This window comes from Phyllostomus hastatus, unplaced genomic scaffold (assembly GCF_019186645.2).
Source record: "Phyllostomus hastatus isolate PE091 unplaced genomic scaffold, TTU_PhHast_1.1 phas_scaffold_21, whole genome shotgun sequence".
In the NCBI taxonomy this organism is placed as follows: Eukaryota; Metazoa; Chordata; class Mammalia; order Chiroptera; family Phyllostomidae; genus Phyllostomus; species Phyllostomus hastatus.
The window spans coordinates 24,645,936-24,662,028 of record NW_025334017.1 but is presented as its reverse complement, the minus strand read 5'-3'; the positions used below and the strand labels follow the sequence as shown (position 1 = coordinate 24,662,028).

The 16,093-nt window shown below is 43.4% G+C and overlaps 1 protein-coding gene across 2 annotated transcripts; it reads right to left on the bottom strand.

The window, feature by feature from the left end:
- Positions 1–3,020: 3,020 nt before the first annotated feature.
- Positions 3,021–13,675, bottom strand: CTHRC1 (collagen triple helix repeat containing 1). Of its 2 annotated transcripts, none has more exons than XM_045861355.1 (4): positions 13,443–13,675; positions 9,817–10,038; positions 7,809–8,025; positions 3,021–3,518 (listed from the first exon to the last, which is right to left on the bottom strand). In XM_045861355.1, the coding sequence occupies exons 1-4, from the start codon at positions 13,596–13,598 to the stop codon at positions 3,376–3,378; spliced, it is 738 nt and encodes a 245-aa protein (XP_045717311.1). In that variant the 5' UTR covers positions 13,599–13,675; the 3' UTR covers positions 3,021–3,375. The 2 variants fall into 2 exon arrangements, with proteins under 2 accessions (XP_045717311.1, XP_045717312.1); XM_045861356.1 differs by having other exon boundaries at positions 13,488–13,675.
- Between the last annotated feature and the right edge of the window lie 2,418 nt (positions 13,676–16,093).

Below are 16,093 nucleotides of genomic sequence, written 5' to 3'. Positions count from 1 at the left end.
GTACCATCTTTGCCAGTGGGAACCAATTCAAGTTGCCTCATAGATCCTTTTGAGTTGTCTTTGATAGCTGCCTTGTTTCCCAGTAATGCCAGGATGATCTGGGCCCACAAGGTGCATTTTCTGCCTGGGGCCAAAGTCCCCCATTAATTCACAGAGCCTCAGTTCCTTTAGTAGGAAATGGTATGCCAAAATAGCAATCTGAGCATTACTTAATTGGTCACTGTTTCTAGGCTTTTTCGGTAACAAAACTAGAGTTTGTTGTTATTGTTTTATAACTTTAAGATAAAGTACTTTATGAATTTATATTGATGCTTCCAACTCAAGCACAGGATTTGCTTAACTTTATCAGTCTCATACCTGAACTTTCTTCATCACGAATTCTTTCTTTTTTTCCCAAATTATTTTATTGTTGTTCAATTACAGGTGTCTGCATTTTCTACTATCCCTTCCCCACCACCCCATCCAAACCCACTTCCCTCCCTTGCTTCCACCCTCCCCCTTGGTTTTGTCCATGGGGGAGGGGACAGTGGGGAGAAGGGTTTTCAGGAACTACTATAAAGGATAAATGCACAAGGGCAAAATTCCTTTTTCTGTATAAGGTGATATATTCACAGACTCCAGGGGTAGCATGTGAACATCTTTGGGGACCTTTATGTTGCCAACACAGTATTTAACTTTTTAAGAAACTGCCAGCTGTTTTTCTAAAGTGGTTGCACCATTTTACATCTCCACAAGCATTATATGAGAATTCCTCATCCTTGCCAATACTTGGTATTTAATTTTTGCATTTCTTTTTTTTAATATATTTTATTAATTATGCTATTACAGTTGTCCCATTTCCCCCCTTCACTCCCCTCCACCCTGTACACCCTCTCCCACCCATATCCCCCCTTTAGTTCATGTCCATGTGTCATACTTATGAGTTCTTTAGCTTCTACATTTCCCATACTATTCTTACCCTCCCCCTATCTATTTTCAACCTACATTCTATGCTACTTATTCTCTGTATCTTTTCCCCCTCTCTCCTCCTCCCACTCCCCTGTTGCTAACCCTCTATGTGATCTCCATTTCTGTGGTTCTGTTCCTGTTCTAGTTGTTTGCTTAGTTTCTTTTGGTTTTGCTTTAGGTGTGGTTGGTAATAATTGTGAGTTTGCTGTCCTTTTACTATACATGTTTGTTTTTTTATCTTCTTTTCTTAGATAAGTCCCTTTAACATTTCATAAAATAAGGGCTTGGTGGTGATGAACTTGATGTAACTTGACCTTATCTGAGAAGCACTTTATCTGCCCTTCCATTCTAAATGAGAGCTTTGCTGGATAGAGCAATCTGGGATGTAGGTCCTTGTCTTTCATGACTTGGAATATTTCTTTCTAGCCCCTTCTTGCCTGTAAGGTCTCTTTGGAGAAATCAGCTGACAGTCTGATGGGAACTCCTTTGTAGGTGACTGTCCCCTTATCTCTTGCTGCTTCTAGGATTCTCTCCTTCATTTTTACCTTGGCTAATGTAGTTATGATGTGCCTTGGTGTGTTTCTTCTTGGGTCCAACTTCTTTGGGGTTCTCTGAGTTTCCTGGATTTCTTTGAAGTCTATTCCCTTTGCAAGATTGGGGAAGTTCTCCTTTATTATTTGTTCAAATAACTCTTCCACTTGTTGCTCTTCCTCTTCTCCTTCTGGTACCCCTATAATTCGGATGTTGGAACATTTAAAGATGTCCTGGAGGCTCCTAAGCTTCTCCTCATTTTTTTGAATTCTTATTTCATCATGTTTTCCTGCTTGGTTGTTTTTTGCTTCCTTCTGGTCCGCTCTATTGTTTTGAGACCCAGTTTCCTTCCCATCACTATTGGCTCTCCGTGCATCTTCCTTCATCTCTTTTATGGTAACCTGCATTTTTTCATCTAATTTGTGCCCCAAATAAACCAATTCTGTGAGCTTCCTAATAACCAGTGTTTTGAACTGTGCATCTGATAGATTGGCTATTTCTTGGTCGCTCAAAAGGATGAGTCCTGGGGGACTGACTGTTCTTCTGTTGGAGACATGTCTCTCTCTGTCTCTCCTTCCCCCCCACCCTATCTGGTCGCTCTTGTTATGGTAAGGGGTGGAGCCTTAGGTGTTTACCTGGGCTGGGCACCCCAGTCGCTAGATTGTGATGTTGTATGTGGGAGTGGGGGGGAACAATGGCAGTAGTTCCGTTCTCCTGGGATCACAGTCCCTTCTCTGGGATCCTGGGTTGTGAGCTCTGCCCTGGTCCACAATCGCCGCCTCACTGGGTCTGCCAGCTGCTGCTTGCGTACTCAGGGTCCACCACCTCGATCTTGCGTGCCCTGGATGGCTTACGCGCCGAGTTCTCGCCAAATTCTCCCCGATCACCGCGTGCTGCTGCCGACCCGCGCCCGCCCGGCTCCGCCCTCCTGCCGGTCTGGATGAACGGGTCTACTTCAACTTCTTGGCTGTCCGACTTCCATTCAGATAAATTCTCTATCAGTTCTGGGTGTTAGTCTGCCTCTAAATTGTTGTTGTTCTAATCTTGGTTGCGCGTGGAGATACGGTGCGTCCCCCTATGCCTCCATCTTGCTGGAAGTCTCCATCATGAATTCTTTCTGAGCAGCACCTCAACCTGATAGCACATCTGTTGAATTGTACTGCCCCTTTCAACAACTTTCATGGCAATCAACATATAATCTTTGATTTGTTGCTATTTTTATATGTATATCTTATTCTCCCTACCAAAAGGTAAGCAATATGAGGCCAGAATTCACACCTTTTTCCTCTTTCTTAAATAAAGATAAAATCCCTAAAGTGCTAGAGTATTTCCTGACACATAAATTTCTTTTTCTTTGTATCCCTCAAAATATGAAACAGTGCTATACATATACTTTAAATTTAATATATCATGTTAATATAAATAAATACAAAATTAGGTTTATACTCAGTTGTTCAGATATAAAGCACTAGACACTCTAATTTTAGTAGGAATGAGGTTGAAGATATTGAGATTGTCTGAAATAAGTTTTATTTCACAGATATAAAACAGTTTTGAACATTTACAACTTGTACAAAGACTAGTAGCGTTTATACTTTTAAAAGTGCTATACTAAGAGAGTAGGAAAAAATTAAAGACTGCCACGACATTCTAAACTATAGATTCTGAGAATGAGAATAGGAAGAAAGCATTGTATTCAACGACAAAATCCTAAAACCATCTTTGATTGAAGGAAAATGCATAATACTGGACTTAAAAACTGTGTGAAATCACACTTTGGTCTGTAAACACTTTGTTTTTCATTCAGATATATACCTAAAAATTATATAAAATGTCACTAAAATGAACTATTCAAAGGTGTAGTAAAAAAGAGGTAGGGAGTGGACATTAAAGAATTTATTTCGGCAGTTCTTCGATGATGATGCGAGACACGGAATTCCATCCTGTGGAGGCGTCTCCTTTGGGGTAATCTGAACACGTGCCAACCCAGATGGCAACGTCCACTAATCCGGCCCCGACTCCTTCGCAGAGTCCTTCCACTGCGAACAAAGGTGAAGGGTGCATCGTTCTTTAGAAAACGTCAACCTTTAGTTAAATTTTGTTACTTTAGCAAGCCAGATAATAAAGCTATTTAATGTGCAGTGAATTAAAAGTTCTAATACTTGATAAGTGTTTCTCTTATCACATAAAGAGTTTTAAAAGACAAATACATATCCTTTCTATGACGTAAGTTTAACAGGCACTTTTCTTACAGGTTTTAACTAGAAAACTAGAATTTGTTTAGTTAAAGATATGACCTAAAACAAAAAAAGCAATTTATTTGACTAAACAAAGGAAGACTATACTTTTAAAAGCCAAGACTTTTTCAAGTCTTTTTTATTTTTTAAATTTTTATGTACAGTTCCACACCACATCATCTGTATATTGTATTGTGTATCCACCACCCAAATTCATGTCTCTTTCTGTCACATTTATCCCCTCTTTACCCTTACCTCCCCTGCCCCCTCTTTCCCTCCTGCAATCACCATATTGTTATCTGTGTCTAGGAGGGTTTTTTTTCTTTTTTTGTTTAATCCCTTCACCAACCCCACACCTCTGGCAGCAGTCAATCTGTTCTCTGTACTGATGAGTCTGTTTGTATTTTATTTGTTGGTTTTATTTTGCTGATTAGACTCCACATATAAGTGAAATTATATATTTGTCTTTGTGTGACTGGCTTATTCCTAGCATAATACTCTCCAGGTCCATCCATGCTGTTGCACAAGGTAAGATTTCCTTCTTTTTTTACCACCAAGTAGTATTCCATTCAGGCATATCAAACTCATTTTCACTGGGGGCCACATCACCTTGTGGTTGCTTTCAAAGGGCAGAATGTAATTTTAGAACTGTGTAAATGTAACTGCCCCTTAACTAGGGGCAAGGAGCTCAGCACTGCCACCGGGTAGAAACAAGGTGCCAGGCCAGATAAAACAAGGTGAAGGGTCGGATTGGCCCCCAGGCCTTCTGTTTGCCACCCGTGGTAGATGTACCACAACTGTGCCACCCATGGTAGATGTACCACAACTTTGTTACCTCCTCATCTACTGATGGGCACTTGGGCTGCTTCAAAATCTTGGCTATTGTAAGTAACACTGCAATGAACACAGGGGTGCATATATTCTTTCAAATAATTGTTTTGGGTTTTTTTCCTGATATAGTCCCAGAAGTTGAATCACTGGGTCATAAAGCAGCTCCATTTCTAATTTTTTGAGTAAACTCCATACTGTTTTCCATAGTAGCTGCACCAGTCTGCATTCTCACCAACAGTGCACGAGGGTTCCCTTTTCTCCACATCCTCACCAATACTTGTTTTTTGAGTTATTGATGACAACCATTCTGACAGGTGTGAAATGGTATCTCACTGTGGTTTTAATTTGCATTTCTATGATCAGTGAAGTTGAACATCTTTTCTTATGTCTATTGGCCATCTGTATGTCCTGTTTGGAGAAGTGTTTATTCAGGTCCTTTGCCCATTTTTAAATTGGATTGTTTATTTTTTGGTGTTGAGTTGTACAACTTCTTTATACATTTTGGATGTCAGCCCTTTATCAGATGTATCATTGGCATACATGCTCTCATGCAAGTCCTTTTTAAAGAAAGCCCCTTCCAACACTTAACTTGTTCACTTAATAGTATTCAAGTAGATGAAAGAACTTTTATAACATTCAAAGAAATTCTAGCATAATCATTATACCTATCCCTCAATTTGGGAATCCCATTTTACATAGAATTTCCTCACAGTGAAAAATACAAATAAACAGCTCTGCTTTTCCTCTTCTGCTATATAAATATATATGTTTTCTCAGCATCTCTGAACTTTCACATACTAAGACAAAACTTGCATTTCATCTTCTTCACTTATATTACAAATAAAAATTAAAAAAAAAAACCTCCCCCCAGTGGTCATTTTAACAAGCAAAAAGATACAATGCTTTTGATGTCTATGTCAGGAGAAGAAAGAACCAGAGTTTTGGAGCTTCAGATTCTTTAAGAAAATGAATCCTGACATACACAGACTGCAGGGGTGATGTCAGGTGACTGTTCGGGTTTCCCTGTTGGCAGGTCACTGCCTCCCAGCTGTGCCTCAGGGAGGGAGGCCTGAAGCGATCTGCTGAGGCCAGACCCTTGGAATCCAGGGACCTGGCTCTGGTTCGGGCCCCTCTCAGAGTTGGGAGAACTCAGCAGTGTGCTCAGAGTCCCATTAGCCTAGTATCCTCAGTGCCACACCAGGAGAGAGTGCCCAGAAACGTTCATGTTTTCCCAAGGCCGTGCTGCCCACGGCCTAGAAAATTGTTCACTTAACCCTACAGGACATCAGACAAGCTTGGTTCTAGCCTGAACTTCACACAGGAGAGTCAAATGGTCACTGCACAGTTTTTAACAAATGGAAAAAATGTTTTGAATGAACATTTTTGCGATGATTCAGTACTAGTGCAATTTATTAAGCAGCTAAAATATGTTGGATTAGAGGTTCTCAACCTATATCCCTCCTAGACCCAGGTAACAAGATGGCATTTTCATACTCCCCTGGGCATATCCAAGGTGTTAAGTTATCCTCCGATGTGCTAATGTAAGTGCATCCCTTTCCCTTTTCCTCAAGAAAGAGTATCAGTGTGCAAGGGCAGTGATTTTACTATAGGGCTCACTTTCAATCCATCTTAATATAAAAACTGTTAAGAATACAAATCACTTCTGAAATTCCACCAACTGGTCACACTAAATGAGGTTTCACACCATGGCTGGTTAACGCTGTGCTGAATTATTTATAAAGTATATGTGTATATAGGTCACAGTTCCTGGGCCGAGGGCTCTTATTCTAGCAAGATATTAACACTGAGACCTTAAAGATAATACAATAAAGAGTAAGTTGTTCATATCAACTACTATCTAACACATATCACTTCCTAATCAAATTTTAATTTTATATCTAAATTTTTCTTATTTTAGAGACTTCTTCTCTGAGGGAAAGCACATCTTCCTCTCCAGCACATGTATCTAAGGACCTAGTGATGAGGTCTTTTAACTAATCAGGGAGAGGGCTGGGGAGACAGGAGGGTGGGGTCTGGGTTCTGCCCTCCTGAATACCATTCTGCCATTCTGGGTGAGACACGTTATCTGCCTGGGCCTTCCCTATGTGCAGAGAGGTGCTTAAAACATCTTCGTATCCTGAGGATATTGTGGGGATTTGAGGAAGAATGTAGAAAGGCTGCCCTTGATTTCTTAGAGATAATTGGTTTGAGCGGGTTAAGTATTTGACTTTATCCCCAAAGCATGCTGTAATATAAATTCTTCTGGTTAACGGTGAGGAGGGGGCTGTGTTTTCTTTTCTCTCTGCCAATTTTGAGTACAAGAGTAGTGAGAAATCCCTTCAAGCAACCAGAGAACAAAGCTGATGACACATTTTCTGGGACTCTCCCAGTGTGTGCTCTCTCGGTGCGACCCTCCACAGCCACTCAGGATGCCCGAATGTCCAGCAGCCAGACATTAATAGTAGCATGTCTGGGTGATGATATTATAAGACAGTTTTTTCCCCCTCTCTACTTTTTGGTATCTTCTAAGCTTTCTTTAATGAACCTTAAAATAGAAAATAAAACAATAAATTTGTTTTCTTAGAGCTTAAATGGCCACTGGTTTAATGGAATGTCTTTTCTCTCATACTAGGTAGGAAAAACCGAGAATGCAGGAACAGTGTAGAGATGTTCTCATTCATGAATTCAGCAAACCCTATCTACTCTTTCAAAAGACAAGGCAGAGAAATCAGTCTCCTTATCAATCTAAGCTAGAGGTTCCCAAGCTTGGCCAGACGTGACAGTTACCAGGGAAGAGTTTGGAAGTCCCACTGCTGAGCCTGCACCCAAGCCTCCCCGAGCTTGACTCCCTGGAGGGGCGGTAAGCAGGCACCGGGAGGTTTTACAGTTCCCCAGCTGAGCCCAATGTGCAGCCAAGGCTGAAAACCACTGCTATATGGTGTTATTGGTGCAGTTTTGCCATTTCATCTAATGCAGTGACTTTCAACCATGGGGAACTTTAAAAAAAAATACAGTATTACCTGTATTTTTTTACCTGTGTAAAACACAGAGATCCTGATTCAGTTAGTCAGAGACAGGACCCAGGCATCTGCATATTTTTTAAAAGATCCATTTCAAGAAATTCTTAAATGCAACCAGGGTGGAGCATCATGGGCTAAAATCTTGCTCTCTTAGTGACCTGACACGATAGTGGACTCAAAACTAATCTTGGGTCTCTCAAGATCTGAGACACAGTCCGCGAGATGTCACTATTCTACTTACCAGAAGAAGTGCGATGGATGTTAATTGTTGAATTTAGTTCAGGGCTTCCTTGGTCCAGATAAATTATGGCTTCAATGGGAAGAGGCCCGGAACATTCAGCTCCGTTGAACGTGAAGTACCAGCGCTGACAGCATGCGCTTCTGCACTTCAGCCGCAGGGAGCCGCTGAACAGGACCCGCAGAGCGCTGTTGGAGCGCATCTTCGTGAAGGTGCACTCCTGCGACAGACACGGAAACGCGGCGCCGTGGGCGTTTTCTCGTTTCATTAAAGAGACACTTTTGAACCGTTTTGTGAATCTTAACTCTCCTTTACCCCAACCCACATTTAAAAAGCTTCACTTTTACAGAGGGAAAAGGATTTTCTGCTAGAGAGAGAAGTGACTCTGATACTAGGAACTCTAAAAAAAATCAAATCGTGGCATTCTTAGAATTATTCACCCCACTGAAGTATCTATCAGTTTTATCAGAAGAGATGGTCTTCAGTATTTGGAACAAACCCGCTTATTATGTTTACCTTTGTTTCTCTATCCCCAAAATGTTTCCTGACCCCTATGTGCTGGGAGCCATAGATACAGCAGTAAACACAACAGGTGCTCTGCCTGCATGGAATTCGCATTCTAGACGAGGGCTGTCCATGTATACTTAGTCTTCACCCATTTTGATCGATCAACAGCGCAGTGTACCAGGGGTTCAAGCATGGGTGGGGTTCTTAGTCTTGACCCACGTGACACGATTATAAGACCCAGGTCTTCTTTTTTTTCTTTTCTTCTTTCTCTAACTGGTCTGCAAAATTTATCTGCCAGCTGGGTCATGGTCCTACTCTCTTTTACTTGCAGCCAACTCCTAAACCCACTCTGACCACTGCTAAAAGGACCTTGAAAACATGTGAATAATTCAGCATCCATAGGGAGAGCTTCTAGCTAGAACTCAGCAACTTTGGATGAACCATAAATAAGCAATGAGTCTATCAGTGTCAGACATTTAAAGACGTAGGCAGCACTTCCACAAAATGCTTTCTAAGAAACCGCAAATGAAACTAAACGTGGTCACAGGCACAAAAAATATGGATGAATTTTTGTGGAAATTCTATCACATAAAAATTAAACCAAGACAGTCGCAATTCTTTTATGGATAATGGAGCAGACATCAAAGAGCAGAGATAAAAATTGGGGGTAAGACACATAAGATTAAAACCGTAGAGTTTTATGAAAATAAAATATCTCATATTTGCCTGGTGATGGTAGCAGTTAACATCAGAAAGCAATACATTGTGGATATGGAACCATGTATAGAGTTGGTCCGCAAAGGAAGAAAGGCTTAGGAACAGGAGCAACTTCCACTCTATGATGTCCCAGTAGACTGGCCTATCACCTTTGAAGGGATCACTGATCAACTGAGTCATAATCATAATGCATTGCCAGCCAGGCTCTTTTGAGTAACTCGCCCCCTAAGGGTTGCGGAATAGTGTCAGATGGTTGCTGTAGTACATTGCTGGGTCATCCCACTTCCCTTAGGCTGAGCAGTTTTACGCTAGGCCAGCTCCCCAGGAAAAGGACAAATACCAATGGACTCGTCACTTCCAGATGATTCCTATCAAATGGCCACGTCTTTGAAATGTCTTCCCACCTTTATGTCTGGAGCCACAGCAGAGTTTTTAGGCTAATTTGAATTTCCTTTAGGATAAGATTGGAAAGTTGCTCACTGTCCAATCTTGTGGACTCGTTTGCATTAGCTTACCTTTTCATTTGCATTAAAAAAGTAACTATATGAGGTATTAGGGTTAAAATAATATGGTGATTTATTTGTCTTAGAAATATCTTTATAAAATGAACTGAAATGCTATCAATTTTTTTCTCATTAACTTTAAGTCATGTTACCTGCTCCTTAATTTTTTAAAAGTCTTTTGGTAAAAAATAAAATACAAATAAAATCTCACCTAAAAGTAACACTCAACTACGAAAAACCCTTAAGTTTTGCTTCAACTTCAGAATAAATGAGATTTCACTTACCGCGATTTTCCCAAGATCGATGCCATAATTCAGTGAATTCCAGGAACACTGCTTGTAGTTAGGTGTCCAGGACTCCTCAAAGGTTTCCCTCAGGCATTCCCCCTTTTCTCCTTTGAATCCATCCCGACCTGGGATCCCAGGGGTACCAGGAATGCCATTGGCCCCAGGGCTCCCATCTCGACCAGGCACCCCAGCAGGCCCTTGTAAGCACATTCCATTATACTGCAGTGGAAAAAGGAAAGGGAGAGAAACTCTCACTGCTTAACATTCAAAGACTCTGGTCTGATTGTAATTGCACTTATTTTGAGCCCTTGGAGGCAAGAATCCTTTCAAACCACTTGCTCATATTCTAGATGAGTTATTACAGAGAACTGATTTTAAAATCATTGCTAAAATATCGTGCTTTCTTCCCTATTCTTTTAATTGCAGACTTGACACTTTTTATGTGGAGGACACAACACTAGGGTACATTGCTGACCAGCCAACACCACTGCTCCTCCCTGAGAAGGAGTCAATGACCTTATTGCAGGTGACTACCCATCTTCAACAGGGTGGCAGGGACCTAGCAAACATCTCGAGTGCTAGGAGTCTGTTTTTCCAGTTGGGGAGGGGCGGCAGCAGCAGCATCACATAGAAGTGAAAAGCATAGATTCTGGAGCCATGCTCTCTGGATCTCAATCCTGACTCCACCACCATTAGCTGTGCGAGACACAGCAAGCTGCTCAGCTGCCTGCTTCCCCAACTGCACAATGGGGAAAACACTGCCCATGCCAGCTGAGAGTACGCCTATCATTCCCCAAGAGCATGAGCCTTGGGCAAGCGACCCTGGGCCAGTGTGTCCACTCCCTTGGGTGGACCTTACCAGGGAGAAGAAAGTATTAGCAGACCCTCCAGTTAGCACACTAAAGCCACACATATCACTGTAGTTAGATTAGTGGAAAAGGTGATATTTTGATTTCCGTCTGTCTAATTCCTGGTTTGATCCACTTATTAGAGTCTTCAAATCCCAGACCTAATCCACTTAAAAATTTATTTTAACATTCTTCCATTTGTGTAGATGGTCACAATCTACTACTCTGTATAAGTACACTATCATTCTATATAAATATACTGTCCAATCAGAATAAAAACAAGGTTCCTTATATAGTAAAATAACTTCAAAGCTTATCTTTTAAGTTCGCCATCTGGGAATAGACACGGTCATGTTGTAAAATCCAATAATAACACTGCTTAGGCAGGACCCTATGTCTCTAATGTTCGCCAATTAATTCACTTTTCACATCACCACTTTGATCTTTATTTTGAGAAATGCTTTTTGTGACTCTGACCAGTGCTATTTTCTTGATTGTAAGGGGGAAAGGGACAGTGCTATTTATTCTCTGACAGTAAGAGAAGCAGCAAAACTGCCAAAGTATTAGAAGACCTGCTAAAGTATAAAGTACTCTGAAGCAGTCTAGTTCATGTCAGACTTAATTTTTCATTTTAGTAATTTCATTCACTCACACTAGCAGATCATGCAATGTTTGGACATAGAGTTCAAGTGGAAAAGGAGAAATGGTAGCACTGATGGTATTCTCAGATTTCTTCATCATTATTCCCGTCGGGACAAGATGCTACACAGAGCTGTATTTTCCTGTGTATTTATCAGGACTTCTCAGCTGGGGCCACTTTTTTCCCCAGAGGACACTGGCAATGTCTGGAGACATTTTTGGGTGTCACAACTTGGGAGGCAGAATGGCTCTTAGCATTTGGGGGCATGGGCTAGGGATGTTGCTAAACAGGCTACAACACACAGGACAGTCCTGACCACGAAGAATGACCTCGCCTAAAATGTCCACAGTGCCATGGACAAGAATTTTTATTCACCTTTTAATCTAAAAGGCCCCATAATTTTACCAAATTTGGTTTCACAGATATTCCATCTGCTTTTTTCACTTTAAAATGCTAACTCAGCACATGTTTTGGTACCTACCAGATAGGGGTAAAATATGTAAATGTCTGTGGAATGAACTCCTCTTTCTTTCACTGGCCACCAGGGGGCAGAGCTAGCTGGAAGCTTGAAAGAAATGCTTTGAAAGATCTGTACAAAGAAGTTGCTTTATAGAATCTGATGAAACTTTTTTAACGACTGTGTGGACTTTTTCCCCCCAGCAAAACCAAATCCAAGCTCCAGGACGCACCTGAGCCTGGTTACAGTAAGCTTTGCCAAGTCAGGCTAGAGTTGTGGGAAACCACAGGTACTGTAAATTTTTGCAGGGAAAGAAAAAAAAAAGCTAGCTTGATGGGGAAAAGGGTTATTTTGTGTATCATAACTGCAAATTCACAAAATGCAAGCTTGACATGAACCACATTCATTTGGTACAATTTTAAACAATTTAGACACTTAAAATAGAGCAGCAGCCCTGAACACATATTCTGCTTTGTGGAGCAAAATTACATAGCACATCACCAAAAAGTGCTGTGTGAAATGGCAGGAATGTTTTTCCAGAGACTTCGAATCTGGCTCTTGAATCTGCCAGGGAGCTTGGTTTATTAGCTCAATTTATAAGGGCAGCTTAACATATTTGAAACAGGTTTTTTCTTAATAAAAAAATGCCCACTCTCATGTCCGGCAATGCCTGTAAACCATATTTGTGAGCGATTAAGATTGACTTAAGGACTGAAGACATTGTGTGCCAAGGAATATGGTAGCTGTGACAGCATCACTCTTGCCCTTCCCTGGGTCTGCTGACTTCGGAGGGAAAGAGCTTTAAGCAAACAGAGTTGCTCATAGGCTAGCCCCTCAGAAAGCACTCGAGCTCTTTATTTGCTCCCCTGGAAACTATCTTCTTGCTCAGCTCAGATCTGATGCTTTCACCTGGTGACCACAGGCTGAAAACCCAGGGCGTTTGAAAGGAGTGACCGCCTATCTCTCTGAACAGAACAATAAAATGGGTCCTCGGATGGGTTAGCGTTGGGGTCTCCATTTCCCCTTCTGGCCATAAACCCTCTGATCCATCCCTGCCCCCAGCTGTGCTCGTCCAACAAAGTAAATTGGAGCCCACACGCCCTAGGAAGATGACCCGACATGACTCAGAGTCTTCAAGTTACAAATCGTTGGATGGAGGCGTTGTAAGGGCTGTTTTTCTCTCCTGCGGGCAGACGTGGCCATCAGTCCCAACAAAGGACACGTTGCACGTCCCTGGCCCAGCCCGCCCAGGCGATCGGCTGGTCTAGGGTCTTTCCTGGGCAGCTCCCACAAGTTCTAGCCCACCCAAGCCCCTCATTCTACTCTCACTGATGCTCCAACCCTCTCCATCCTCACAGGGGGCCGAAAGGGTGGGGGGCCTCAGAGGCCAGGAATTATTGGGCAAATCCTGTACTTGGGGCATCCCACCCGTCCTACACCGCACCTATGCTCCATGATACCTCCCTCATTCTGGTCCCAGGACACCATTACACGCACAGCCCAGGTCCTTCCTTACATACAGACTCGGACAGAGCAGGACGCCCAGGTGCATGCAAGTAAGACACACAAAACCCCAGCTGTACAGACCCCCCAACACCTGGACTTAGGCTGGCCGGTTGCTGCTTGCGGCTCTGCCCCCTCCACCAGCGCAGCAGAGCGGCAGGCTCCCTGCACTCACCAGATCCACCACCTCCCTCTGCCGGAGCAGCGCCTTTTGCTTCACCTTGGAGGTCTCCGAGGCGCTCGACGGCACCCACAGCTGCTGCAGCAGCAGGAGCAGCAGGGGGCCCAGGAGCCGCTGCGCCGAGGCGCTGGCCGAGGCCTGGGGGCGCATGACGCGCGGCAACCCCGAGAAGTGCGGAGCGGGAGCTGGAGGAGCCGGGAGAACGGACGTGATCAGAGTCTTGCCCGGCCGGCGCAGGCTGCATCAATGCGCCTTTCACCCGTGCGCCTCCCTCCCTCCTCCTCTGCCTCCCGCCCCTCTGGACACCCGGAGTTTCCATCCTGCAATAGGCCCGAGCCCCTACCCGAAGCTTGATGTAAGGTGGGCGGAGAGCCAGGCCCGCCTCCTCTGCGGCTGCTGCTCAGCCGGCTGGGACCCTCGCGGAGCCGTGTAGACCGCGTAGAGAAGCCTCCTGCAAAGTCGGGGTGAGGTGGCTGTCCTCAGGTAGCCACAAGTGGAGGCTTGGAGGACGAGATGAGAGGGGAGATAATACCGCCTAAATGAACATTGTAGAGGCTCGTGCTTTCCCAGTGTCCAGGGACCGCCCTCAAGGGTTGTCAAACCCTGGCACCTCCTGCAAGCTCTTTTTTGGGGATGGCTTTTTGAGGGGGCAGGAAGAACCATAGGTATCACCAGGTTCTCCCAGTGGCCCACGGCCCAAATGATTAAGTAACACTGTTCACTGGTAAGTGCTAACGTTTGTTACCCTCCAGGAACAACACAGTCTTTCACACATACCCTCCGTCCTCCAGGACAGTGGGGGGTGAGGGTGGGGTGGTATTTCCTCCGCTCGGCTGTCCGCAGGTGAGGAAGTGCTGCTCAGGGAGGTTAAGCAACATTCAGTGGTGGAAATTTACTTTTGAGGAATCACCCTTGATCTCTGATTGAGGTCTTTTTCTAACCCCTTCTTTCCCCCTTCCATTCGTCCTTTGTCCGTTCTGGAAGGAAGCATCCTCTGGAACCCAGCCCACCCACCAGGTAGGGCCAGGTGGGCTCCTTAATACACCACTGGCTGGCATCAGGCGGGACAGAAGTCTTGCCACACTTGGAACTGCATGAAGGCTGCTGACAGATTGGCAATGCTGCTGAGGTAAAATTCAACTCAGTAGGGTTCTCTCGGGAGACGCAGCCAGTTTCTGCAAGTTACAGTGGACTCAACAGGTGGCTATTAAAGAAAGAGAAGGAAAGGTTTGGCAGGGTAGCAGGTAGAACAGTCCTAGAAATGCTCACTCTTGGGCCAGTTTCATTCCTGTTTATTAGAAGAGGCAAATATCCAAATGGGTTTTAGAGCCAGAGCTGGCTACATAATTTGCCCAGCCCAATACAAAATGAAAATGCAGGGTCCTTTGTTAAGGAATTATTAAGAATTTTGCCCCGGCTGGTGTGGCTCAGTGGATTGAGTGCCAGCCTGCAAACTGAAAGGTCACCAGTCTGATTCCCAGTCAGGGCTCATGCCTGGGTTGTGGGCCAGGTCCCCAGTTGCATGAGAAGCAACTGATCGATGTATCTCTCACATGTCAATATTTCTCTCCCTCTCATTCTCCCCTTCCTTCCCCTCTCTAAAAATAAATAAATAAAATCTCTTTTAAAAAAAGAATTTCAAAACTGTCAACAGAGTAATATACCAGGTGTGGGACCCTTCTAACTGCAGCCACACAGGTCGCTCACACATGAACCCAACTCTGTGTAAAGCTAAACAAGGTCCCAGCCGGTCCCTTGTGCAGCCAAACCACTGTGGTGGGAGCAGTCTACAGGCTGGATAGGAGAGGAGGCACTGCCACAGAGTCTGACTTCTAGCCGCTCGTAATTCCTGCTACTGCTCTGATCACCCAGTGACTTCAAATGGGCTCGCTCTGCAAATTGGGATCCAGATTGCAGTTTTAGCAAACAGCTGATCCTGCATTAACATTTATGCATTTTTAAACTATGCATTCACATAATTAATCAAATTACTATGCAAGATAAGTAAATAAGATATCATTATATCTTATTGATATTTATCTTATATATGTTTCAAAGATAATCTATAACAATCTACATGTACTTATGAGGTCTGTCTGGAAAAAGTCCAATCATTGTTAATATAATGAGAATGGTTTGCAAAACATCGATGTAATCTGGCAGCCAAGGAGAGTGGACCAGAAATCACATGCATGAACAATGACAACTTCACTGTCTTTGTTACTGGGGGCAGTAGATGCTGTTGAGTGAGCATGTGTACTATGTGGCCATTGCATTCAAAATGACTGAGTGAGTAAAGTAATGAATCTGCATCAAATTTTGCATTAAGTTTGAACATTTCTCCATGGAAACTATTCAGATGATTCAGAAGGTTGTGTCTATGAGCAACTGGTGATTGACAGCTTCATCACGACAACACACCCGCTCATGCATCACATCTTGTGTAGAGTTGTTTGGCGAAACATCACATCACCCAGGTGACTCAGCTGCCCTACAGCCCAGATTTGGCACCCTGCAACTTCTCGCTTTTCCTAAAACTAAAATCACCTTTGAAAAGGAGGAGACTTCAGACCCTCAATGAGACTCCTACTTTGAAGGGGAGTGAGGTGTCATTGTCCTATGTACAATGTTTCTTCAATGAGCAT